The 27,806-nt window shown below is 47.7% G+C and overlaps 1 protein-coding gene across 3 annotated transcripts in view; it reads right to left on the reverse strand.

Moving 5' to 3' along the window:
- The window catches only part of MAP6 (microtubule associated protein 6), a gene marked incomplete at both ends in the record, with an annotated part of 68,613 nt that extends 41,218 nt beyond the window's left edge, over positions 1-27,395 (reverse strand). For 2 of the 3 annotated variants that reach the window (XM_080912466.1, XM_080912467.1), the window contains one exon: positions 25,966-27,395. In XM_080912466.1, the coding sequence (XP_080768592.1) occupies positions 25,966-27,395 (1,430 nt within the window). The remainder of the gene's footprint in view (positions 1-25,965) is intronic. The other variant, XM_080912468.1, reaches the window with a different exon arrangement.
- Positions 27,396-27,806: the final 411 nt, after the last annotated feature.

Here is a 27,806-nt window from a genome sequence, read left to right on the forward strand (position 1 = left end):
GCTGCATTCCAGACTCTACAAGTATTTTCTTAATAGCCCTACTGTCCCTTTCTAGCTGGGATCATTTAACACAGGACCAGCAGGAGACAGCCCAAATTCTCTGCCTCAAGGACATTGATGGATGGCCCTCTGGTGACTGTCTCCGCTAACAAAACTCACAGGACAAAGGAAGAAAAAGAGGCAGATTCAAAAGCTGGTGATTCTGTGATCTCAAGCCTCCTTCTGACAGCGGCCTCAGCGGGAGACTAGGGAAATTCAATTGGAAGAAAAAACACTTATCTCCTTTGATATATGGAGGGGAACATGATATATGAAGGGTCATGAAGGCCAATCTACAGGAAGATCAGCGGAAAATGATCACCTCTGGTCCCAGGAGATAAGCACTGAACATCCAATTGTGTCACTGAGCTGGGATGATACAGTTCCATCTAGCAATGCCGCCCGCTAAGGCATCTTTGTTTTCATTGGCTGTTTTGGGCACCACCAGGCATATATGTAAGTGAATTTAGTTTATTTTTTTTAAGTTGTGTGTGTGTGTGTGTGTGTGTGTGTGTGTGTGTGTGGCAGAACTTGTGCACATGTGTGTAGGTACCTAAGGAGACCCGAAGAAGGCAGTTGATCCCTGGAGCTGGAGTTAGGACAATGTGTCTCACACACTGCGGGTGCTGAAACCCAACTCGGGCCTCTGCAAGATCAGTACATGCTCGAAAGCGCTGAGCCAGCCCCAAATGAACGAATCTCTACCAGTGGTGAGGTTACCTTTGTGAGCACAAAGGACACAGTTCTGACTTTAAATCCATTAACTTACACAACAATCTCAAAATTCTAAGAGTTTCTTTTGACTTCTTCTATGTTCATGGTGTTGGGGACCAGTGTCAGCTCTGAGGACCGAGGGACGGTGACTTCACTTCCCTGAGCCTTCTGGTTTAATCCTCACTTCACTCTACTCCAGTGTGAAGAGGAGACTCCCAGGAAAGACACTGATAAAGGAATACTCGGGTGCAGGAAATATGCAACCATGCTAAGGGCACAGCAGTGTGTGGCTGTGTTAGGGACATGGTACTGTGTGGCTGTGTTAGGGACACAGGAAGTATGTGACTGCGCATGGGGAGTATATTCTACTTAGGGAAGTAGGTCAGTAGCATTAAAAATAAAAAAGACAAAGGAAGCATGAGTTGAACATTGGTGACACAGATTCCCCAAAATTTGGAGACATTGGGGTGGGGGTGGGGTCTTGTTATAGCCTTGGGCAATTAAAATAGGTTCTACCAGATGTGGCTTCAGCTGGAGTCACTGGAAGGTATAGACATGGTGAGCATCCATGGCCCTGAGCGCCGTCCATGGAGCCTGAGTGTTGGCAGCTGACATTGCAGTCAGAGTCCCCAGGTCCTCAAACTCATCTGCTCAGCCCAGAACCAGGTAAAGGCAGAATAGCACAAGGCCAGCCTCCAGGGGCTTCCAACCTGGTTTCGGTAGAAAGGACTCCGAGATACTGACTCAGGGGAGCCATGGCCTGGTTATGCATTTCCATCTTGGCCTAACATCTTTGATGGTCTCTGTTTGTGAGACATGGTCTTCACATCACAGACCAGTTGGCCCCGAACTTAAAACCCCCCTGCTTTAGCCTCTTAAGTGCTGGATCTGTGGATGGGCTTTTCCAGTCTGGGGAAGCTGCACGCCTCTGCTCATCTCCACCGTAAGCAGGGAGCAAAGGGGCTGCGAGTCTTTCTCACCAGCGCTTCCAAAGTGCCTTTGCGTCCTTCAAAGTCTCCAGGTAAGAACAGTGTGGGCTCTTCAGAGACTCATGTACTGATCAAGAAAGATACCAATGCTTTTCAAAATATTGTACAGGAAACCTCTTAGTGAGTGTTCAGGGCATTAAAACTGGCTTTGTTATTCGTAATTTTGAACTACAAAGGCCTTTTTAATTATTAATTCGTCGAGCTTTCTCACACCAAATGGCTAATGAGGTAATTGCCAGCAGAATAATTGCTACATAATTACGAAGGGAGGGAAATGCAAGAGAGAGGCAAGCTGTGGGCTGCTCTGTCAGAAGGCTGAGGCTCGGCTCTGGGAAAGTCAGAGAAGAACGGTCATCAGTTCATAAAATGGGAGCTCCCCACCAGACATCAGATCCAGAGGCATGTGGGGAGGGGCATTTCCAGGTCCCACCGGTGCTTAGAAGCTATCTAGGTGGGTAGAAAAAAAAGCCTCAAGAGCTGCCCAGAAATTATCTTCCAGGCAGAATTTCCACGATATCTTGGGAAAGATTAGATGACGTGGCCTCACCATGCTACCCTGAAGTATCAAACAGACCCTCTCTTGTGCCATGAGATTGGCAGACACCAAGGCACAAGTGTCATCTGGGTGCTTAGTCTCCAGTCCTTCAACACCGAGGCTTACACAGCACCCGTCAGCAGAGGACCCCCACCCCCAACACCAAAGGGATTAGCATGTGTTCAGTTATTTTTGCTCATGTATTTTCCCTCGAAATGACCCAAATCGCTTTCATTTGGTCTGTCGGTTCATATTTTTAAAACTCTGGGACAAAAATAGAAACCTCCAAGGCTAAATAAGGAATTTGAATCACACAGCTGCCTCCACGGCTGAGTTGTGACTGGAGTGTCCTCACAGTCTGAGGGCTTGGCTGCTTGGCTTCGAGCCTTCGGAGTAGCATCAGAACATCTGTAACACTAGCCTCCCTGAACAGCTGGCCTGGGACAGCTGAGCCTCCATAGGAAGGCTTTGGGGAGACAGGATAATTCTCACTGTGTGTCTAAGGCTGAGCTCAGCAGACTTGACAGAGAGACGCAGCCTACACATGATATGTAAGACACGAGTGTGTGACAAAGGTATTGAGTACAGAAAATCTCCGAGAACGTGTAGAATGTTGCTCTTTAGATGCATTCTGGAAGTCTACAGCATTGCTTTCTCCGGGCTGGTTTCAGGCGTCCAGGCTACTTAGAATTACACAGGGCTGAACGAAGGGCTTGTTAAAGCTCAGGCTCCCACATTCAGAGCTGGGTGGAGTCTGGTTCCAGGAGGCTGTTTAAGCAGCACTCCAGGGGATTCAGGCCTGTAGGTGATGAGAGAAGTACTATCCGATGACCGTGAAACAGACACAGACGGAAGCCAGGCCAGAGGGGGTCTCAGTTACTTAATTACTGTGAAGAGACACCGTGACCAAAGGAACTCTTATTAAAGGCAAACGTTTAGTTGGAGCTGACTTGCAGTTTCAGAGGTTCATTATCATCATGGCAGAAATGATGCATGGCACAGCATGCAGGTAGACATGGTGCTGGAGGAGCTCTTGATCCACAGGTAATAGAAGGGGGCTGGAATTCCACACTGGGAGGAGCTTAAGCCTGGGAGACCTCAGAGCCCACCTCCACACTTCCTCCGACAAGGCCACACCCACTCCAAGGCCACACCCACTCCAAGGCCACACCCACTCCAAGGCCACACCCACTCCCACAAGGCTGCATCTCCTATCTTTGCCATTCCTTGTGAGCCAAGCACTCAAATACAGGAGTCTGTGGGGGCCAAACCTATTCAAACACCGCAGAGGGTTTCTGTAAGTTGCCCTAGGTAGGCAGCTTGCCAGCGAATGATGGCGGCTGGGCTCCTGGCCCTCCGCTACTCTGCTCAACAGTCGTTCTTCCAACATGCTCATTCGAGAAACAAATATGGATTCTGCCCTCTTCACTCAGAGTGCGCTTCTTGTTAAGTACAGCCGTCTGCCCCCCATTCAACCAGAGTTAAATGGCTGCCTTGCCTCTGAATTTAGGCATGCTGTCTGGTGTTTTGGTATCTGGGAGTCAACTTGACACAAGCTATGGTGATCTTCCAGGAGGGAAAATGCTTCCTGAAGACCAGGCTGTAAGCAGACAAGCCTGTAAGGCATTTTCTTAATTAGTGACAGGGAAGCTTGAAGCCCACTGTGGAGGTTGCTATCCCTCAGCTGGTGGTCCTGGGTTTTATAAAAAAAGCAGTCCACCCGGAGCAAGCCAGTAGGCAGCATTCCTCCATGGCCTCTGCATCAGCTCCTGCCTCCAGGTCTCCCCCTCCCTCGTGAGTCAGGATACTTAAACCAAATAAACTTTCATCCACAAGTTGGGTTTGGTCATGGTGTTTCATCGCAGCAATAGTAACCCTAACTAAGACACCGACCCTGGGTCAACTACGCACACCCCACACTCAGAACCTCACACTGAATGAGACACATTTGTTGAAAAACTTGGTCAGCAAGCTCAAATGAAGCCTGCTAATCTAGAGCTTGCTCACTTTGGGGTTAGAAATGTAGGTCAATTCTCGAACTACTCCCAAAGCTGTTGCTCTTCTCAAACACAGCCTACGAGTGAACAGCAGGTATCCCAGGCTCCAAAGACAATGGGGTCCTAACACTGCGCTGAGAGCTACAGCTTCCCGCTTCTCATTCGCCATGCAGGAGGTGGTGTTGACTCAGACAATAATGTCCAAGACTTACTTTATTTGTAATTATGTGTCTATGTGCAAGATGTGTGTGTGACTACAGGGGCCCGTGGAGGCCAAAAGAGAACATTGGATCCCCTGGAGCTGGAGTTACAGCTGATTGTCACTTGACAGCATGGATGCTGGGAATTGAACTCTGGTCCTCTGGAAGAGGTACAAACTCTTAACCACTGCCCCAGACACAAACACTTAACATAATAGAAATATGTCCAATAAAATAAGCCCAGCTATTCATAGCATCTGGGATAGGCTAACTTTAGAGTAGTCTTGTGGGACAAACAAAACGCCCTGGAGGCTGCTCAGTGGCAGGACCAGGGGCTCAAGAGCTTACAGTCCATTTCCTATCCTGACACATCTCTCCACTCCACTGGACAAGCCACGTACGCACAATAGGAGGGCAGGGCAGGTCACTTATAAAACTCCTGGTCACCAAAGGACCTAAACTGTGGCTTTGAAAGTGGAGCAGTTTCAGAAAGAAGGGGGGGGGGGGGAGAAAAGAAGGAAGAAGAAAGAAGGTAGTTTTGAAGCAACAGAGATTAAAAAGCTAAATGTAAGTGAAATAAATGTCTGTACTGGCTGGTTTTTTGTCAACTTGACACAAGCTGGAATTATCACAGAGAAAGGAGCCTCAGTTGAGGAAATGCCTCCATGAGATCCAGCTGTAAGGCATTTTCTCAACTAGTGATCAAGGGGGGAGGGCCCAGCTCATTGTGGGTGGTGCCATCCCTGGGCTGGTAGACCTGGGTTCTATAAGAAAGCAAGCTGAGCAAGCCAGGGGAAGCAAGCCAGTAAGTAACATCCCTCCATGGCCTCTGCATCAGCTTCTGCTTCCTGACCTGCTTGGGTTCCAGTCCTGACTTCCTTTGATAATGAACAGAAATGTGGAAGTGTAAGCTGAATAAACCCTTTCCTCCCCAACTTACTTCTTGGCCACGGTGTTTGTGCAGGAACAGAAACCCTGACTAAGACCACATCCAGTAACTAGAAGAAAGGTTAATTACACTTCGTAGCCACGTGGCAGACCGGTGCACAATCTAAAGGTTGTACATGTTGCATTTGTGTGTGACAACGTAGTGGCAAAATTCATTGTTTTATACAAATAACATACACTAGTAAAATTTCTAGAAGCTGAATGACGTAGCTATTTTAAATTTCTTAACATTGGATTTATTTATTTTGGGGGACATGAATGTATCACAGTTTACATGTCAAGGTCAGAGGTCATCTAGTGGGAGTTAGTTCTCTTCTATCCTGTGGGGTCTCAGGGACTGAACTCAGGCTCTTTTATCTGTTAAGCTATTTTGCAGACCCTAAATGGAGTAGTTTCAGCCCCCTGGGGAAAATGCAAGATGGCAGAGGAGGTCATGGGTGAGGCTGGTTTGTGTAGCCTCAGAACCATCCTATCTCAGAATGGCCATCAGCCGCACTGAGTGTCCGGCTCACGGTGCTGCAGAACTGGAGGAAAAAGTCATGACCCCAGCTGAGAGGTCACAGAAATGGCATCCTGGTCTCCCTGCAGGCAATTCTCATTGTCCCCAGGTCACAGTGGGGACTTAGCACTTTCCCAGGTGCTGGTGCAGGAACAACAGCAAAGAGCCTTTGCTGTTGCCCTGTTCCAGGGTCGCATCATCATTTGAAGCTCAGTTTTCTATAAACAGAAGTTTCTAGAAAAAGCCACGCCCGTGTTCAAGGCACTACTGGGTTGATTGACTAACTAGAACTTTGTGAAGGTAGGGAGTTGGAATGTTACCAGTTCAGAACCAAATTGTCTTGAGCTATCTTCAGTCTCTTAATAGACATTCACGGCCCACCTCTGTGTAGCGTCCTTCTGATTGCTTGGTAAGACCTTTGGGAGATAATTGGGCAGACTTTTATCTTCCACTATCCCAGAAGGTAAGTGTGTCAGCCGGTAACGTCTAAAACCTGCAGTTCGGTTTTACCTGCTTGGCGGTAGCCCTCACCTGTGGTCCCCACCAACGTGTTTGGTTAATCCACTGCTTTATCCTTTTCTTTAGTTTTGTGACTAACTAAAGCTCACATAACCACTTCTGTAGTGGAATACACAATCAAGGAAACCCGACTCTGTATTCCCAGCCTGTGGCCACTTAATAATTGGCTCAGAATGAACCGCCTCTTATTCCCTGTGTGGTGACAGCTGTGTTTTGTGTTACAGCTTTGGCATCCAGTGTAGGATCCCGAGGACCATCCACTTTCACGGAAGGAGTCATCTGGATTGAGGCCAGGAGCCAGCACCGACTCCTTTCCCAAGATGCCCTGGTGGCCGCAGAGGCAGACGCTTGGAGATTTCTGGAGCCTGGTCCACAATTGCTGGTTTGCTTTGGGCCGTTGGAATCAACTTGTTCCCAGAGCATGTGGTCGCTGAGCACTCAGGGAAGGCTGCGCATGCGCAGAGAAGAGGACCGCTGGGGGAGAGCGACAGGGAGAGGGGGAGAAGAGGGGAAAGGGAGGGGTGTCTGGCAGGTCCTTTTACCCACTGCACACACACCTGGCCCGCCTGGCGAGTACAGGTGATGACGTAATCAGTTGCTAGGTTCCTGAAAGCAGACCAGTGGAATTGCCTGTACACTAACAAAGTTAGGGCTAGAGGTCCAGAGTTTGAAACCTAACAGAGCCACTGGTCACTAAATCTGGCCTTTCCCTCCGCCATCTCTCTACCATCTAACTCAGATTTTTTTCCCCCACTATTTACTGTAACCTTGTTCCTTTTGGTCTAGAAATTCTATGGGTGTCAGATCATCAAGACACCAAAATTAAGCCGTCGTGGGAGCAGAGGCAGACAGATCTCTGTGAGTTCAAGGCTAGCCTGATCTATAGAGAAAGTTCCAGGACAGCCAGGGCTATACAGAGAAATTATCTCTCGGGAAAAATAATTTTAAAAGACCCAAAAACTAAGACACTTGTTCTCTTCAGTCTAACAGGATGGAGGGGTCGGGTGAGCTAGCTCCCCTGTGTCAAGAGTCTCAAGAGTCTCAAAGGAAGCCAGAGGCGACCCTCTCCCAGAGGCGACTCCCGCCCCGGAGGCGACCGCCCCCTCAGTAGACAGCATCTTGCTAGCTCACCTAGGAGGAAACGCATTACAGGTGATCAGATAGTGTTTTGAGTTCCTCCTACAAATATGCACAATAAACCTGAGACGGGAGGGCAGGAAGGCTGTACTTGAGTCTGAGCCCAACACAGATCCACAGATCCCTATGGCTAAGTATAGAGGTTTTCAGTTTTCAAGAAAGAAAACAAAACATTAAAATAAGAAACAAAAAAAAAAAAAAAAGTAAGAAACAAAAATTCAAGGAAAGACGAAGCACTAAAAAAAAAAAAAAAAAAAAAACCATGCTGTGCTCCAGCTGGTTCTATGGTTAATTACAGAGAATGTCAGACATCCCCAAACTGCTTTTTGAAAATGCTAACATAGGAATCCTAGGCTGAAAAACAACCAAAACCAAACTGGGCAACTTACCTCAAAATCTAAAAATATCTAGGAAGGAAAGATGAAATCATATGTTTACGAGAGACAGAGAGGCAAGGAGAGAGGCAGAGAGAGAGAGAGAGAGAGAGAGAGAGAGAGAGAGAGAGAGAAAGGCAGAGACAGAGAGAGGCAGAGACAGAGAGAGAGAGAGGCAAGAAAAGAGGCAGAGAGAGAAAGAGGCAGAGAGAGATAGAGAGAGAAGCAGAGAGAGTTAGAGAGAGACAGAGAGACTGACTGATTTTTGGAAGCTATAAAAATGAAAGCCCAAGCAACCTGGTTATCCTGGTTGCTCAAGATCACGATCTCAAACCATCCCTGCTGAATTATGGAGGTGCAGATTCTGATTATTCTCCCTTCCTGTTGTTAAAGGCTACCCCGGGGTCCCCAGTTAACCCTTTCCTGCCTTGCTGCTCATGTCTCACTGACCACCCGCCCTATCATTACTGCTTTGTCCTAGGGCTGTGTTGCAACATGAAGATGGCGTCACCATGGTTACTGGTGTAGGCCTTCGCATGCTTCCTTTAGGTGCATGCTCGGTGATGTATGTGTGTGATACCCTCCCCTCCCTCGGTTCATCTTGCTCAGGCAAATTTAGTCTACATTCCTGCAGATTCAAATTTTAGCGAAGCTTTCTGCTTGCCAGGCCAATGGCTCCTCTCCTCGTCCTCAAAGCTCAGAGCTTTAATTAACTCTTTTTAAAAAACAATTATAAAATAATTGTCAGGCAGCCTATAAGAACGGGCAGAGGACTACATGCGACGTCTATGCTAAAGAAAACCACATGCTTAAAACGGTAAGTACCAATTTAGAACTGGGTAGTTTTTACACAGTAGGCTTCAGAAGATGAACTAACAAGCCAAATCTAAACCAGGTGGTTTTCTCAATTAAAGAAGTTAGCACTTCCTACAGCCTGGGTGGGAAGGGCTCATCACCTCCTCAGGAGACAGTACCTTGGGTTCCTGTAACTCACTTCAAACTTGGGACAACTTCTGAGGACAGGCCACAGCTGACCACAGCTGGTAGCAACCCAAAGCTAAGAGTGCCACTAGGTAGCATCTGGAGCTGGGAGCAGACTTGTCCGCCTATGCTGTGACTCCACCCCTCACCTGTGGTTCACACCAGTGTATTTGGTTTAGAACTTGCTCCTCTAGCCCGATCTTCAAAAAAATTGTGTGTAGATGTGTGTGGTGTTTGTGTGCGTTGTGTGCACAGTGTGTGTGTATGTGTGTGTGGTGTGAATTTGTGTAGAGTGAATTTGTGTAGAATGTAGTGTTTATGTGTGTCTGGTATGTATGTGTGTGTGTGGTTTAGTGTGTGCTGTGTATAGTGTGTGAGGTATAGTTTTTATGTGTGTGTGTGGTGTGTGTGTGTGTATGTAGTGTAGTGAGTATTTGTGGTGTGTATATGTGTGTTGTGTGTGTGTGGTGTGTTTGTAGTATAAGTGTATGTGTGTGTGTAGTGTACTGTATGTGGTGTGTGTAGTGTTTGTGTGGGGTGTGTGTATGTGTGTGTGTTTAACATAGTAGTGTAGTGTGTATGTGTGGTGTGTATACGTGTATGAGGCATGTGCATACACATAGACACCTCTGTGTGTCTAGATTTGTATCAACTTAACACAAGTTGGAGAGGTTTTGGGAGAGGGAATGTCAGCTGAGAAAATGCATCCACCAGATTGGCCTGTGGGGGTTTTTCTTGATTAATGATCGATGTGGAAGTGTCAGCTCACTGTGGGTAGTGTCACCCTGGCTGGTGGCCCCGTGCCCATCTTTAATGGTTCTGAGGACTACGCTCAGGTCACCGTGTTTGTCCAACTAACACTTCACCCCCCACCCTCCCACCCAGCCATCTCACTTCTTGCATAACTTTCCTGTACCATACACATTGCTACATTTCCTACTGGAGGAAGAGGGTCTGAGCGTGGTGGCACACACCTTTAACCCTAGCACTCAGGGAGAATGGGTAGAAGGCTCTCTGAGAGTTCGAGGCCAACCTGATCTACACAGCAACTTCCAGGACAGCCAGAGCTATATCGAAAGAAGCGTCTCAAACAAACAAAAACACAAAAAGGGATGAGAGGGGGAGAAGAGACAGAGTGAGAGACAAAAACTGAGGAGATTCCTGGTGATGCTCCTGTGCAGGTACTCAGCCTCACTGGGGTTTCCTCCTCATGGTCCAGCGCCAGCCAGCACAGCAGCTGAGAGCCCCTGCCCCCCAGCTGATTGCTTCTCATTCATTCAGCACACATGAGTCTGACTTCCACTTCCATCATGGCCTGCTGCCACAGTGTCCTCTTGGTAACTTCCACACCAGTTCCCATGGATACCCTCCATTCTCAGCCAGTCAGGGCTCAGAGCAGATGACGGCTGCCTGCAAGGGTGGGGACCGGACTGTAGGACCCCTGAATTATCTATCACCCTGATCCTTCTGCCTATCCCTTCCCAACACACGCACTCACACACATACACACACACATACTCACACACACTCACACACACTCACACACATACACACACACTCACACACACATACACACGCTCACTCACACATACACTCTCTCACACACACACACATACACAACTCACACACACACACATATATACACACAATCATGCTTGATTCTGGCTTTCAGAGGGAGCTGATGGCATCTCAAACCACCAATGACTCCTAATGAATGATTAAAGGGTCCCTTCCTGAAGGTCACACAGCAAACAGTAAATAGGAAGGCTTGGGTTCAAGCTAGTGTTTTCTCATCTGAAGACATTTCCTTCCTCTATACCGTGGCTGCCAGATCAGTATAGGATTGCAGAAGTCCCTCCCAATGCACAGGGATATGCCTTAGATCCTCAGAGTATGCCAGAAATGGTGGGTAGATATCTACTCTCTAAATGTGGCGTCTACGTGCCCATGGCAAGCTTTAATTTATAAAGTAGGCACGATAAGAGAGTAGCAACAATAACCATTAATGAAATAAGGCAAGCATAGCACAACGTGATAAAACTGTCAGCATCACTACTCTTGTTCTGAGTCTTCAGAAAGTAAAATAAAGCTCTGTGATATCCGCCAGTAGTCAACCATGCTGCTTCCCAGAGACTAACGGGAGGGTAGCATACATGGCTCGGATACACTGGCCAGGGGTGACTCACATCCCAAGAGAGACAGAGAGGGATGGTATGGGACTTCATAAAATCGCTCAAAATAGAATCTAATTTTAAATGTATGTTATTTATTTCTGGATTTTTTTGTTTAATGCCTTTGGACCAACACTGACCACAAGTAACTGAAACCATGGAGAGGGGAGGGCTATATGTACTAAGTTCCTTCTAATCCTCACTTTTTCTCCAGAACTTTCCCCTGTTTTAATCCATAGAGCCTGTGTTAAAGATGTCTGTTATCTGAAAATATTCATTCTTCTGCTGATTTTTCCTTTTTGGCTCCAGGACAACAGTCAGAATCATCACCACCAACACCAACGTCAACATCACTAGCACCATCAACACCACTACTACCACTCACCACCAATACCACCATTATCAAAACCACAGCACCATCATTAACTATCACCATCATCACCAACACCATCATCATCACTGCCATCAACAGCATCACTATCACCATCACCGCCACCACCATCACCACCACCACCACCAACAACAACACAACAACAACAACACAACAAAAACAACAACACCATCATTACACTGCCATATTTCCCGAGTTTTGGAGCAGCAGCCAGCAGGGCCAATGGGACGTCCCCAAATAAGGATCTCACCACCATATTCTCAAGGCCTAACTTGGTGCCCATTCATAGAAAGAGCTCAGCCAACATGAACTGAGTAGAACAAATGACCATAGCAACGGTCTCTGCCTCAAGTCCTCTATCCAAACAGAGGATATGTTCGGATGTAGACTACACTGGCCTTGAACTCACAAACCTCAGCCTTGTGAGTGTTGGGATTATTGCCATTGGCCACCACGCCTGGCAATCTTTTGGGGTTCTTAAGACAGGCTCTTGTTGAGGTTTGGGCTATTGCTATGTGATGTGATGCTAAATTCTGTACCCAAAGGTCTAGGCCTACAAGTGGATTCTCATATTTACCAGCTCTTGTTGTACAAACCTTGACCCTTAATTTAAAACTATTGGTTAAATAAAAATGGCCACAGCCAATTACTGGAGGGATTAGAGGTAGGCAGGTTTATGAGTTGCCTGGTTGGGTGGGGTGGAAGAAGGAGGAAGCAGAGAACAAGGAGGGGAGAGGAGAAGAAAGAAGAGGAGAGGAGAGTAGCAGGGAGGGGAGGGCAGCAAAGAGAAGGGGAGAGAGGAGAAGGAAGAGGAGGGGAGGAGAGGGGAAGGGAGAGGGGAGGAAAGGGGAGGGGAAGGGATGGTGGAGGGAAGGAGAGGGAAAGGGAGGAGAGGAGAGGGGAGGGGAGGGGAGGGGAAGAGGGGAGGAGAGGAAAGAAGGGGAGGGGAGAGGAGGGGAGGAGATGAGGGGAGGGGAGGAGAGGAGAGGAGGGGAAGAGAGGAGAGGAGGGGAAGAGAGGAGAGGAGGGGAGGGGAGAGGAGGGAAGGAGAGGAGAGGAGATGTGCCATGAAAGGAGAGAAACCATGAGCATGTGGCCAGGAGAAACAGCAAGTATCTGGGGTACACCCTGGGGAGGTAGCCAGGCCAGCAGTTAGAAACACAGATTAGGGGTGACTCCCAGTAACTGTCAAAGCCAAATAAAATAGCCATAGGCTGAGTCTCATTTGTAAGCTAGTCGGGGATAAACTTAAATCGGTGGTACTACAGGGTCTCACTCTAGCACAGCTGTCCTGGAGTCTACAGCAACCCTCCTACTGTAACCTCTCAAGTGCTGGGACCTTCATGGCTGGGGCACACCTGATATATATATATTATCAGGGTTTGAACCCACGATGATGTGCATGCTGGCTAAGCATTCTTACTGTATTCATGCATGTGCATCAGATGCATACATCTTGGATCCCATGGAAATGGGGTTATTGATAGCACCATGTGGGTGCTGAGAGTCAAAAGCTAGTGCTCAGAACCACTGAGCAACCTCTCCGTCCCCTAAACAGACTTTTACAGCCATACACAATCATTAGATGCCAAATCCCTAGAAAGCTCGCAGGGATTCCTGGGCTCTTGGAAACATAAAGGGATAAAGTTGTCAGAGAAGTACAAATGGAAGCTTAGCTGGGATATTACTGTGATCTAGGGAGGGACCTTCTGTTCAGAGTTTGTGCACAATGAACTCTTACAAATACAGATGTATGCTTAGCTATGGCATCATTGCAGTCCGGAGGGACTTTCTATCCAGAGTTCATGCACAGTTCATTCACATCCTGACTGCTGACAACTAGTTAAAAGCCTGAAGTCTGACTACCTGGGTAGAGGAAGGGGATTGGTGGGCATGGGATGGACAAGAGAAGTAAAGGGAAGAAAAGAGGATAAAAAGTTATTATATACACATATGAACATGTTATAAGTAAATTTATTATTATGTCTAATTAAATCAGACTTGGGATGCCAGGTTTGATGGCACATGTCTTTAATCCCAGCACTCAGTAAGCAGAGGCAGACAGATCTCTCAGTCTGAGGCTAACCTGATCTACAGGGTAAGTCCCAGGGCAGCCAGGGCCACACTGAAAAACCAAAAGAGGTCCTAAGTTCAGTTCCTAGTCTGTCTCTGGCTCTCTCTGTGTTTCTTTCTTCCTGTATGCACTCTCCCTCCCTCCCTTCCTCTGTCTCCCTGACTGCATGGCCCATTTCCCTGAGCTCATTCCTTAGGGCCTATGAACCCACAGGAGAGCTGCCTCTAATAAACCCACCTTTATACTTTCAATTTGGCTTGAATTGGCTTATTTTGTCGGCCGAGAAAACCTGCACTAAGTACCAAGCTAGGTTCCGAGCTTGTCAGTGATGACTGAGGCAGGGGAGAGAGGTATGGGTTATAAGGAACACTGGTTCTTTCATCAGCCTACAAGGTGGGAGGGGGGTCACTGGATGTTTTACCAATGACGAAAGAGGTAACATCACACGCTTAGTGTCTTGTCGTTAACATGTCAGACAGCAATGGAACTCAAAGCCCCAAGCAAAGATAGACATTGAGAGGAACTGGATGTACAGAAGTACTGTTTCCTCCTGGTCTTTCCCTTCTACGGTGTCCACACCACCAAGTCCTGCTATCGAGAGCCCCAAGTGAGAAGCCGCAGGTGTCTCCTGAATGAATAAATGAAGCCTTCCCTCCTAGCCTACTCTCTTCCACTCTCTCAAAACAAGAACAAGGAAAGCAACCCGAACTGACGGTGCCTGTGGTACGGTATAGCCGTTTCTGTCTTCCACGGTCATTGTGACTCCGTGAGGTCACTACTGTGTCACTGACCCCATCGAACTGACCTTCCCACGACCACACGGAGTTTTAAGTTAAAGTGCAGGATTCGAACTTCTGGTTCTGATGGCCACCACCAGTTCCTTCTCAAAACACCAAGGCACCTCTCAGACACAAACGGCCCTTCCTTCCTCCGGTCTTCCAATAGAATCACCCAGCCCCTGCAAGGGGCCCTGCAGGACTCTGTGTCTGCCCCTCATTTTCACCTTCATGGTGGCCTGCCTATAACTCAGACACATGAACTTGTGGGTGCTCCCTCATGACGGTGGTCCCCTGCAAACAGGACCATACGCTTGTCACCGGGAACAGAGACCCAATGTTCCAGCCTTTCATGCTTTTAAGATGCTGCACTGAACTTGAAATAAAACTATTAATCCCCCAGCGTTATTATTATGGAATTAAGACCACGTAAATCCAACCTAATTCCCTGCTTTTACAGTGTAAGCCTCTTTCAAAACAGACTAAAAGCCCTGCAGGATAGGAAGGATTTAGAATCAAGATGGAGGAGGCTCAGAGGGAAAACTGAGTGAAATTCACATCAGCTAAGTGTGGGGCTCAGGATGGGATTGGGCCAGAGCACCTGTGATTTCAATGTGCTGAGAATCCACAGGGAAGACATCAGGTGTGGGAGCAGGAAGCAGGAAGGCTGGACGAACAAGCTAGGCCTGCTCCTAGAAAGCTCTGAACTCAAGCCAACGTACCAGGCCTCACCTTGGAGGGACAAGGGTCCACAAAGATCTTAGGACAAGGAGTGGGGAGACACCCCTTACCCAGCTCCCCTTACCTAACTCATACACACAAGGTTGAGGGAGGGTGGTCATATGCATTTAGGAGAGGGGGGACCAGCAGAGGTTTATTAAGACAGGCAGCAGCCCTTTCTAGAACAGTGTGCTGAATTAAAAAGCCAGGGGACATCAGGGACATGCTGAAGCTATACAAATCAGACAGGGCCATGGTCCAGAATGAGGAGATGTGAATTTCTGAGCGGGTTAAACCACTGACCGACTATGAGGCCTCAGCCCCCACCCTTCCCTAATTACTCTACATTCTTACATTGTAATGTTAGTCTGACTAACTCAGAAGACAAAGGCAAGCGAACCTCTGTGAGTTAGAGGGCTAGCCTGGTCTACATAGGAAGTTCGAGGCCAACCAGAGCTACATAGATTTACCCTAAAAGATCATTGAGAAGCCCAAATCGGAGGTTGGAAAACAACGACAACTCGGTCAGGTGTGTGTGCCACAAGGATGAGGACTTGAGTTCAATGTCCAGCAAGCATGTCAAAAGCCAGGCATGAGGCACATGCTGCAGAGGCAGAGGCAGGAGGCTTCTAGAGTTTTCTGGCCAGGTATAATAACCTGGTAAGCAAACCCCAGGTTCAAGTAAGAGATCTTGGGCTGGAGAGATGGCTTAGTGATTAAGAGAACTGACTGTTCTTCCAGGGGTCCTGAGTTCAATTCCCAACAACCACATGGTGGCTCACGACCATCTGTAATGAGATCTGATGCCCTCTTCTGGTGTGTCTGAAGACAGCAACAGTGTACTCATATAAATGAGAGAGAGAGAGAGAGAGAGAGAGAGAGAGAGAGAGAGATCTTGTCCCAAAAGAAAAAAAAAGGGAGGGGGTTAGACCTCACCTGAAGTGTAATGGCCAAGGTTGTCCTTTGGCACAAGCATGTGTATAAACGCTCCTAAGTAAAAATCAATGAATGAATTTGGCAGAGAATAAGAAAATACAACTGAGGCACAGTTCTCACTCTCTCCCACGCTGCTCTCTCACACTTTAGCCTTCTCTACCTTTCTTCCACTCACTGTATTTAACTGCGAGCAAGCCTTCAAGTAGAAGGCTCTAGAAAATGCACTCCAGGAAATGTCTGAAGTCACTGTAGGAAACAGATAGTGACCGCAGGACACAGCACAGTGGAGGAGGTGGTGTTTACCCGGCTCTTAAGGGATCTGTGGCTTGAGGTCTGCGCACAGTTTTTCACACCACATTAGGCTTAACCCTGCAAACCTTTCATTCATGTGTAAATAATTATTCACTGGCGTGGGATGAGTGAGGAGAGCCTTTGCTTCACATCAGTCAATGTGTCTTGCCAATGGGGAGAAGCTAGGAGGTAGAGACAGGCAGCCATGGGCCTTGCTCTCCTCTTGGATGAGAAGGCAAGCATGGAAGCCAACAGTCTGTCACTCACATCTCCTCCCTCCGTGTCTGGGAGACCAGCCCATGCTGAACTCTGAGCTCAGTACCCTTCCCTTCCCTTCTCCCAGCATCAGCAGGGTTGGTGGCTCTCAGTAGCAGTCGGATGTTGCTCAGATCTGTCTTCTGTTCTTCCCTTTCTCCTGAACATCAAACGACGGCTTCATTTAGTTACTTGATATTTTGATTTAAAAAAAAAAAAAGCCCACCGAGAACAAAGTCTACATGTCTTGAGTGTTGGCTCATTCAAACCCATAGTGCACTAGCGCTCAGGTGGACAGACAGAAGACAGACTTTCCCAACGCCTCGGAAGGTTGCTCTGGTTCCTTCTCAGCAAACCAAGGGCACCACTGTTCCAACCACCGCTGGTTTTTATTTCTGCTTGTTTTTGAACTTTGTACATGCAGTAAATGTATGTGTGTTTATTCCTTTCACTCGCGTGGGATCTTTTTCATCACTAAGTAGCAATGTGGTTCTCAGTTGGGAATACATTTCTGCCCCATCAGGGTTATTTTATGGAGGTACTTTTATTGCTACAACTCAGGGCAGGGAAGGAGAGGAAATTCCACTGGCATAATGTGGGATGCCTCCAAATACCCTATCATGTACAATGCAGCCCTTCACACAAAGGAATTGTCCAGTTGAAAATGTCTAAATGCTGAGACAGAAGAATCTCTGTATCAGCCTCCTAATCTGCCAGGATGGGATGGTCAGAAAAATACACAAAGCTGAGCCTGGTAGCGGGGAGCTGTAATCCCAGCTAAGATGGAAGATCACAAGTCAAGGCCTTCTTCAGTGACTTTCAGGCTCACTGGGGTAACTAGTCAGACCTGTTCTGAAAATGTGTAGGGTTGAAGGTTTACCTAGCATGCACGGGGCCCTAGATGCATCCCAGGGAGAGGGAAGGAGGGGGAGGGAAGGAAGAAGAGAGAAAAGAGAACCCATATGAACTTATTAGGAAGTGGTGCTGTGCAGTCATCTGTAACAGGTCTCACTAGACTGCAGAGCAGAGCACATTTCCTTGACCCTGCTGGTCCCACTGCTTCAGCCCGTCCTTCCCACTGCTGGAAAGTCACCTTTCCCAAACCCCACCTGATTCTGACCTTCCCTTTGCTTATAGGATAAGGAGCTGGCCTGAGCCTGTCCGAGTCCCTCCGTGAGAACTGCTCAGATCTCTTCCAGTACTTTTCCTCTGATGGACCCTTTCCCCACTTAGTACCCACCTAGGGGCAAGCCTCAGCACACCAGTCACATTCTCTGAATAACATTCCAGCAAGGTAGAATGAACTCGGCTCTCTGGACCCTGTCCCAACCTGCACCAGTAACTGCTCAGCACTTGTTTTTGGGCCCACACAAGCACTTGCAAACAAGGCTGCTTCATCATCCGAGAACTTAGTTCCGAGCCTGACATAGGTAGACACAAGCATTTGGTGGCTTGAAACCAAGGTGGAAACACACATGTTGGCGTGACCTGGGGAGAGGGGTGCCAAATGGAGAAAAAGACTATCATACACAAATTCTGTGCTTTTAATGATCTGGAAACCTAAGGACACACAAGGCCCAACAGCTCACAGGGGCCATCCCAGAAGTAACAGGTCTGTTTCTGCAGGGCTTAGAGAGTGACCTAAGGCTTCTAGGGGCACACAGGAGGCCCTCGCTATTCTTGCAGGGAACATCTTGAGATCTTTTGGTTTGCAAGTTCAGGCTCATCTGGATATTCATCCCAATCGTCAGAGGATAACTGGAAGTCTGTGGTGACAACGCTGTTATGGGACAGTCCCTTAATCCTATCGGACATTTGTTGGGTTGTTTCCATGTTGTGTCTGGAACACTGAGTGATTCTTTATACCCAGATTGACTATTGGTTTGTTTGTTTTTAGTATGTGATTCTCTAGAATTACCTGTACAGACTCTCTCTCTTTTCTGGGGGAGTCTTGGTATTGCACCCCTGAGACCAACATGTACAAGACAGACTAATGACCTAATTAACCCCAACAAGACCAATCTTAAAAAAAGAGAGAGAAGGCACAAATTAATGCTAAGTATGAAAAATATCCAGCTACAAGAAAATAGATATTTTTAAAATTTCACAAGAATGCTATTACTGAGTTTATGACCATAACACTTGAAATTAGAAACCAGAAAATGTCAGTATCAATTGCTGGAACTGGCTCAAGAAGAAATAAAAAAACTGAATAAATAACTCACAATGAAGATGTCTAAATGGTAGTAAAATATATTCATGAAAAAGACCAGCAGGTATACAGGAGAATTTTATCAGATAGTCAAGAAACAGCCCCTCCTACACAACTTGGTCCAAACAATTTAAAAGTAGGGAAGTCAATTCATCTAAATTTATAACTTCAATCCCAATATTATTTGAGCATAATGTGGAAAAATTGAAAATAGCAGACCAATTTCACTTATAAATATACATGTCAATATTTTAAATTACAAACAGCAAGCCAATAAAAGATTTCTTTTATCTAAGCAAGGATTATCTCAAGACAAATAATGTGCTTTAGCATCAGAAAGAACTATCAATATTAAAAAGTGAAACCAGACATCAGTTGACATAGAAAAATTGCTAAGCAGGCTCTAACAGCCGTCTACATTGTTTAAAACCTCCAAGCAAAAGTAGGAGAATAAGAAGTTTCCTAACCTGTTCCCTGAAAAACAGCAGACTTCATCCTTAAAGATAAGCTGTTAGAGCAGTCCTGTGTCCCCAGACAGACATCTGTTGTCACAGACCACTCAAAACAACACTGAGTGTTCTAAGCAGCGCAAAGCGCAACACAAACAAGACACAGACATATTGGAAGCATGCCAACAGATTAGTACTTGCTAGAAATATATAGTCACCCCCTCGGCAGAGCTAATTACAGTGTGGGAAGGCTCCCAAACACAAGATTAACTTAGAAAAAGAAATGTATCAGAGCAATAATAAATTAGTGGATGTGGCAAATATGTTCCTCCCAAGAGAAACAATAATTAAAGGATCGTACAAAATAAGAGAAAATGAGTGTGGCATTCACTCAGGCTAATGAGACAGAACAAGAGATCCAGAAGTGATACACAGGAAATGTGATGCTTATATGCTGGAAGAGACATCATCTGTTCAGAGGGGAAAGGTAAGCCTTGAAAAGGGTGGGACAATGACCCTGAGAGGGGAGAGGGAAACGGTATTTTCTTTTCATTTTTGTTTTACAAACATGTTTATTTATTCTTTTTTATGTTATGTGTACACTGTAGCTGTCTTCAGACACACCAGAAGAGGGCATCAGATCCCATTACAGATGGTTGTGAGCCACCATGTGGTTGCTGGGAATCGAACTCAGGACCTTTAGAAGAACAGTCAATGTTCTTAACCCGCTGAGCCATTTATCCAGCCCCCCTTTTTTCATTTTTTGTTGGACATTCTCTGTATTTACATTTCAAATGTTATTCCCTTCCTCCCCTCCAATTCCTCCTCCCCTTCTCCTTGCCTCCATGAAGGTGCTCCCTCTCCCAACCACCATCTGCCACCTCAGCACAGTTGTTTTTTAAGGTTTATTTTATTTCTATTTGTGTGTGTGTGTGTGTGTGTGTGTGTGCGCGCATGTGTATGAATACCCATAGAAGCCAGAAGAGGGTTTCACACCCCCTGGAGCTGGATTACGCATACTTATGAGTTGTCTAATGGGGGTGCTGGGAACTCCAGCCCACTGCAAGAACAGCAGTTTCTCCTAATTGCTGAGCCCTGAAGGATTAGGTCCCTAACACATTCTACATACAAAGACTGAAAGCCAATGAGTTTGCTACAGACTAAACTGTAAAAAGATAATGAAAAAAAAAACTGTGTGTATAACTATATATCCACGTAAGATCTTGAGGAGGAACCCAGTCACAAAAAACACAGACATAATATGCAGTCACTGATAATTGGATACCAGCCCCAGAAAGATCTGAACACCCAAGAAACATCTCACAGACGATGAGAAGCTCAAAGAAAGAAAAGAGGAAAGAAAGAAAAAAGAAAGGCCAAAAAGTGTAAGCCTCAGTCCTTCTTAGAAAAAAAAGTAAGTGTATAGCACCCTCTCAGAGTGGGGTACACCTAAACCTTAAATCATCAATAATTCAAGAGCTAAAAATATAGCCTTGTGGCCATTCTTAGTATTTAAAAATCATTATGGTTAATCTTTACACACCAAGAAAACTCTGACTATTTCCATGTTACATTTTGTTCTACATGTACTTTATGCTTATGGTAACTAGTAAGATTTCAATGAATATTATCAAACCTTAAAAAAAAATCAAGTACTGACAAAAATATATTCATATAGTTTTATGCAAAAATGCTTTTAAAAAATCTGTACATGTATCTCTGTTTTTTTTTTAATAAAGTTGAAAAAAAAAAAGATCCTGTGGAGGAAAAGTATGTAAGTGAAGGATGTAGCAGACAGGAGCAAAAGGCATGTTTAACATGTTTGCCTATGGGCAACTCATCCCTTTAGGGGCATCTACACGTCAGCATTTAAAAAAACAACATATGTGTAACAATGTGTGCACATGCATGTAGAGGTCAGAGGTTGATGGCAGGTATCTTTCTTGGTCATGCTCCACCTTATGTTCTGACATTAGATCTCTCACTGAACCTAGAACTCACTCATTCAGCCAGGCTAATTGGCCACTGAGCCCCACGGATGTCACTGTTTGCTCCAGAGCTGGGGTGACAGTCACACGCTGCCCCACCTGACATTTTATGTAAGTTCTGGGAATCTGGGCTCAGGCTCATTTGCACAGCAATCAAACTGAGCCCTCTCTCCAGGCCCTGCCTTAGCATTTTTAGAGACTGTACAGTGCAGAGAAGTTGAGCACTTGCCCTAGGTGAAGGCTTGTGTGCAAAGAGGCCTCTGGGTCTCACTGGCTTTCCCCGGGTGAGCATTTCCCTCTGGAGTAATGTGGCAGAATTTAAGCTTTATTCTAAAGAAGACCCCCCCCCCTTACATAGGATTAAAGCTCACATATTGGTCCTCCCAGCACCTTAGTTGGCCTGGCAGGACTTGGTGAACCTTTTACGCTTTAAGTTCAACCACATGAAACGGAAGGAAATTTATCATTATGGAAAATTTTCACTAAGTCCTAAAAGTCCCGTATGACCAATGAATCTAAGACAGAATTAAGCTGTGAAATATACAAACACAACGGAACAATGCCCTTCGTTTGAGCACTCTCGAAGAGATGTGGGCAAGCATATCCAACACATAAGCAAAGACAAAAGAATCCATATGGCACTACAACAGAAGGAATCACTTGGGAAGGTAAGACTGAGGAAGGAGCTGAAGGTTCAGTTTCTGAGGTTGTCTTGAGATACTTCTAGGACTTAGGCAGGAGAAAACTAAGGAAGTATGCAGTTGGGGCATAGGGCCTAAGCTTTGCCAGACCCACCTTCTCTAACCTTCACACAAGGCTGGAAAGCAGATAGCAAAGGCTCTTTTTCCTCCTCACTTCCGGCTATTACTTTTACCTTTCAAGTATTTGCCTTTGCTTTACCAATTTCACCTCCCAGAGCCTCCGCTAATCACATCTAGGAAGAGTTGTCATTAGCATTGCTGCAGGGAGCACCTGGTGTCACATCCATCCCTATTAGCCAACAGCCAGAGCAACGGGGGTTGACAGCGAGGGGAATTTTAATGCCTTCCTTATGACTCATCTATCTCCTAATTGAGGATGCTGGGTCAAATGTCATAAATGACTTCCCAATAAAATCTACCTTTAAGACACAGGTCTCGATTTTAATGTTATCCATGTCAAGAGAATATATTAAAATGTTATCAACCATGATTATGAATAATGGCAAAGATACCCCCGATACCATTTACACCTGCTGATCAGGACAATTTCTCAAAACCAGAGTAGCCCAGGGTAGCTGATGTCATTCACTGACTGCACATTAGCACATATATGATTCTGCATGCTGAATGTGCATTATATTACATATGGCAGTGATGGATCACTTGTCCTTTTCTCTCTATTAAAGCAAACTGCTCACAATGCCTCCATGTGATGGATGTCACTCGTAAAGCCCATGAGAGGGACCAGCCGCCATGGCATAAACACTCCATGACTTACGGAGAGCGGCAGAGGAGAAGGTTGTATAAATCAAATTGCCATTGACATGGAGCCTAATTTGGTTTCTATGGTGACTACAGTGGACATGGGGCATATTTAAATTAAAGAGCTATCCGGCAAGGAGAAGAATATCAGACAATAGTGGAGGGGAAAAAAACAATGTTCCAGATAGATTTATACAGCCCAGACATTTTTTTATCTACACTGTATTTATGTTAATTCGTAGAATATATTACTTCTTCGCAGATAATTTCACCCAAAGTCCATTTCTCTGAAATTGGTTAATGTTTCTTACGGAACTGCAGCAACAAAGTAAGTTTCGCAACAGATTTGTCATGAATTCAAATTGTTCATTAAAGAAATGTCTGGGGTTTTGTTTTGTTTTGTTTTGTTCTGCTTTTTTAGAAAGACACATTTTCTTAATGTTTCAAAATACAGCAAAAGGGCACTGCCAGGCACAAAGTCGAGTATATGTACTTTACAGAAAGTGTGATCTAAAAAGAATTGAGATACAAAGAAAAAAGAATCGAGGTGTTCAAAGATTGTTCATAATAAGTTGATAGAATTCTGACTGCGGATAAAAGTAATTGCTCTCACTGGCTTCAAGAGAATCGTGCCCCCTACAAGTCTATGCCAGCCAGTATTTGTGCAATCGGAAACGTGGAGGAGGGGAGCAAGCCTAACACAGGTAAGGCTTTGTTAGAGGGTCGATGGGACAAAGGCACAGACCAACATTTGGAGTGAGTTGTCACATCTGAGGGGCGTGCTCATTTTTGAGCTGTCTGACCCAGCTTCCACAAATAGAACAAGTCCAGCCAGCTTAAAAACCTAAACTGAACAGGATCACCCAAGGCAGTGTGGGAGGCCTGGCTTTCTGAGTCCAACTGGCATGATCTCTATAAAGGTGAGAAAGGGCAGATCCTGCTGGGGGCTGGTAAGGTTCCACCCACCAGGGCGTGGCAGGGTAGAAATGGAAGACAGGGACCCAATGCCAGGGTATACACAGACAGACCTCTCAGATAAATGAACTGGAATTTGTGAGCACAAGTACCATGACAGAACCAGGAACTCACACACATCTCGGCTTGTGGGTGTTTAATGCCCCCTTTGTGTTTGTTTCCCTCTCTTTTGATCCTCCATTGCTAGTATAAACGTTATTGTGAAAACCCCACTTCCCTGTGGCTTTCCAAGCAAAAGGAGCTTCGTCCTTGCTTGACCCAGAGCTTTGAAAGGAAGTGAGGGAGTGGGAGAATAGTCTGGTTGTGATACCCAATAACCCAGAGAGAGGTGCCTACCGGGAGGCAGAATCCAAGAAGACATGGAATTCTGAGGCAGGGGTCTGATTTTGCCTTAACAATAGTCTCTATTTATGGTAGCCTTCTTGTTGCACGTGAGGAGTCCCTGCCATGTCTACTGAAGAGGCCACATACAGGGTTAGCAGAAGACACTAACTCTGTAGCCCTTCTTTCTACACTTGCAGGAAAGGGGCACCTAGCTGACTGTGGCACTGAATGAAGATCTCAGGAGCCAGATCTGCACAAGGCCAGCTCCATGACTATCACACACATCTGCCTCCTCAGTACCCAAGCCCAGTGCTACATGTTCAAGTCAACCAGGATCTATCAGCTAGATGTTGGCTGAAGCATAAAGGAAGGCCCGAAAGCTCAACATTCAGAGACGTGCATTGGATGGATGTGAGGTGAGAAACCAGGCCGGAGGGGAGAATTGTAGAAACACAGGGAGAATTGTAAAAAAAAAAAAAAAAAAAAAAAAAAAAAAAAAAAAACGGGTGTGGGGAATAAGGAGGGGGGTGTTTCCATGCTTGAAAGCATTTCATTTACAAGGAATGTGAATGTGCCAGAGGACAAGAAACACATTAATGGCTGTCCTCGGAGAGGCTCCACCCAACAGCTGACTCAGACCCACAGCCAAACAGTGGATGGAGCTTGGGACTCTTATGGAAGAATGGAAGGATTTCTGGGCCCCAAAGGGGACAGGAACTCCTCAGAAAGACCAATAGAGTCAACTAACTCGGATCCTTAGGGCCTCTCAGAGACTGAACCACCAACCAAAGGCATACGGGGGCTGGACTTAGGCCTCCCTGCACATAAACAGCAGATGTTCCGCATGGTCTTCATGTGGGTCTCTAACAACTGGAACAGGAGCTACCCCCAAAAGCTGTTGCCTATTTATAGGATATGTTCTTCTAGATGGGCGGCCTAGTCTTTCGCCCAACCCTGCCTAGACTTGATGTACGGGGGGGGGGGGAGATACTGGGGGGGACACCCACTCAGAGGAGAAGGGTGGGGGGACATGGGGATTGTGGGGATGGTCAGGAGGGGGAGAGTGAGCAGGATATAAAGTGAATACGTAAAATAAATAAATAGATTACAAAAAGAAAAAGAAAAAAAAAGAAAGAGACACATCTGAATACAAAGGATAAAAGAAGCTGCCTCAGTGGGGGGGGGGGGAGGGGGACAATTAGGAAGCAGAAATAAGAATAAGGTGGCTTCACATAGGATACTATAATGGAAACAAAACCTATTACTACATCTCAGGCATGGCCAGTCCTCCTAAATCACCTCTTTGCATCTTTCCATAGTCTAGAGCAATGTTTGGCATTTGGTACAGAATGTGTCAGCTTAAACCGGCCCTTGTGTGGGACAGTCCTGAATTGAGTATTATTGATCCAGATAAGAACTCGAAGCCCAGGAAGGTTAAGAAGCCCACCCCATGTGTCAAAGCTACTAAGCAGCAGAAAGGAAATGACTTCAAAGTACCAGTGGTTGAGGAGAAGAGCCAGTTGTAAGGAGCATGGGAAAATCTAGCAAAGGGTGTGGCACTTGACTGTCACCAGGAGCCGGGAGAGGAGTAGGAATAGCCCAAGAGAATGAAGGGACGGGGAGGAAAAAGGGTCTCATGGAAAGAAGTGAGGAGTGAATGGTGGAGCCAACTGTGGGTCGGGAGCCAGGCTAAGGCGGCGAGTGAACTGAGGGTCTCTGTGGGGCAGACAGGGTGCTGAGCTGGGCAGTCAGGAGGGAAATGTGGCTTAGGAGTGGCACAAAAAAAAAAAAAAAAAACAAGCTGGAGGATCATTGTGGAAACTGTTAACTGTTAAGGGTTTGTTTCCACGGGGCGCGGCAATGAAGTCTGGGTTGAAAGGGTTCTGGAATGTGGCTGGAGAGGGCGTGGTCTGGCGCTGAAGAAGAAGCTAAATGCGAAAGTGGGGGAAATGGGTGGTCCTCGCAAGGGGATGAGGGTGACCAGCATCGCCTGCTGCCCCTGTCTCACCTGTAGGAGCTGCTTACTGTACTCGTCACCTCCTCCCGGATTTGCCTGTTGAGGGCATCTGCCACCGCGCGCCCTTTGCCTCCTTCGGGCCCTGTGCCTTGGGCATGGGCGGCGGGCATCTGCTCGTGCCCCTCTGAGCGACGCACCATCCAGGCCGGTCCCGCCTTCCTGCGTGTGTCACGCTCGTCTGCACCGGACGCTTTTCCAGCGGCAGGGCCGCCTTCCTGGGTCTGGGACTGGGCCGGAGGCAGAGGCTTCTCCTCGTGCCCTTCGGTGCGAGTCACCATCCACGCGGGTCCCGCCTTCCTGCGTGTGTCACGCACATCTGCACCTGATGCTTTTCCAGCTGCAGGGCCGCCTTCCTGGGTCTGGGACTGGGCCGGAGGCAGAGGCTTCTCCTCGTGCCCTTCGGTGCGAGTCACCATCCACGCGGGTCCCGCCTTCCTGCGTGTGTCACGCACATCTGCACCGGACGCTTTTCCAGCGGCAGGGCCGCCTTCCTGGGTCTGGGACTGGGCCGGAGGCAGAGGCTTCTCCTCGTGCCCTTCGGTGCGAGTCACCATCCACGCGGGTCCCGCCTTCCTGCGTGTGTCACGCACATCTGCACCGGACGCTTTTCCAGCGGCAGGGCCGCCTTCCTGGGTCTGGGACTGGGCCGGAGGCAGAGGCTTCTCTTCGTGCCCTTCGGTGCGAGTCACCATCCATGCTGGCCCTGCCTTCCTGCGTGTGTCGCGCTGGTCTGAACCGGACGCTTTTCCCGCCGCCGGCATCCCGGCTCCTCCAGTACCCTCCGGGTCCCGGGCATCAGCAGAAAGTGGCATGGGCCCGCGCTCTTGGCTCTGAGGCCGACGCCTGGGCACCCCGAGAACAGGCGGGGAAGGCTGCGAGGTCGCAGGGATCTGCACCGGTTTGGGGATCCAGGGGTGGTCCCCGCGGCGGGGCAGCGGCCAGGCGCGGAAGTCCTTCTGGTACTGGGTCTCGCGCTCGAAGGGCGCGTCAGACGGCTGGTACTCGCTGCGCGGCCGGCAACTGGGCTCGGGCCGCTGCACTTTCCAGGCGCGGTAGTCCTGTCGCATCACCGAGTCGGCGGGGCCTGAGCCGGAAGTGGAACCGGAGGCCGCGCCCAAGCCCAGCCCGCTCCGGCCGGGGGCGGCTGCAGTCTCGCGGTCGCCACTGGGCCCCGGCGCCGGCCCTGTTGCCCGGGCAACTGCGTCCGACTCTCCCTGGGCTGGCTGAGTCTCTATGGCGACAGCGCGCGAGGGGGGCGCTAGCGCGGGCTGCAGAGGCGCTGGTGGCTGCGGAGGGGCCCCTGGATGATCCGTGGCCTCCGAGTACTTGGTGAAAACCAGAGGCACCGCAATGTCCGCCTTGTCCAGCTGGTTCCAGAAGCGGGCGATGCAGCAGGCCCTGGTGATGCACGGCCACGCCATAATGCTAGTCGCAAAGCCTTTCTGTGGTCCTAAATCAAACCTCCAATCTCCCTTCAACTCAGACCCGCCACTGTGGTTCCCACCGCTTCCTCCCCTTGGAAGCCCTTCGCCTCGTCCTCCACCCTCAAAGAGCACCCGGGGACGCGGTACCGCTGAGATAAAGTCTATAAAGTCCCTCGGTTACCGGCTGCAAACACCTTCTGCAGAGGACCTGCTGAGGCCAGTGAAGAACCGGAGCGAGGCTCTCTCGGCGTCCTAGGGTCCAGGCCTAGGACGTCTGGGCGCGCCCTCTCTGCGACTGCGGTGTCTAGCAGACCCCGCCGAGCAAGGAGATGCTTGGCAAGGAGGCTGTGGGCTTAAGCCATGGCGCAGCGAGAGAGCTGGGCAGGATCCGCAAACAGGCTTCTGTCT

This window comes from Micromys minutus (assembly GCF_963924665.1).
Source record: "Micromys minutus genome assembly, chromosome: 2".
NCBI lineage: Eukaryota > Metazoa > Chordata > Mammalia > Rodentia > Muridae > Micromys > Micromys minutus.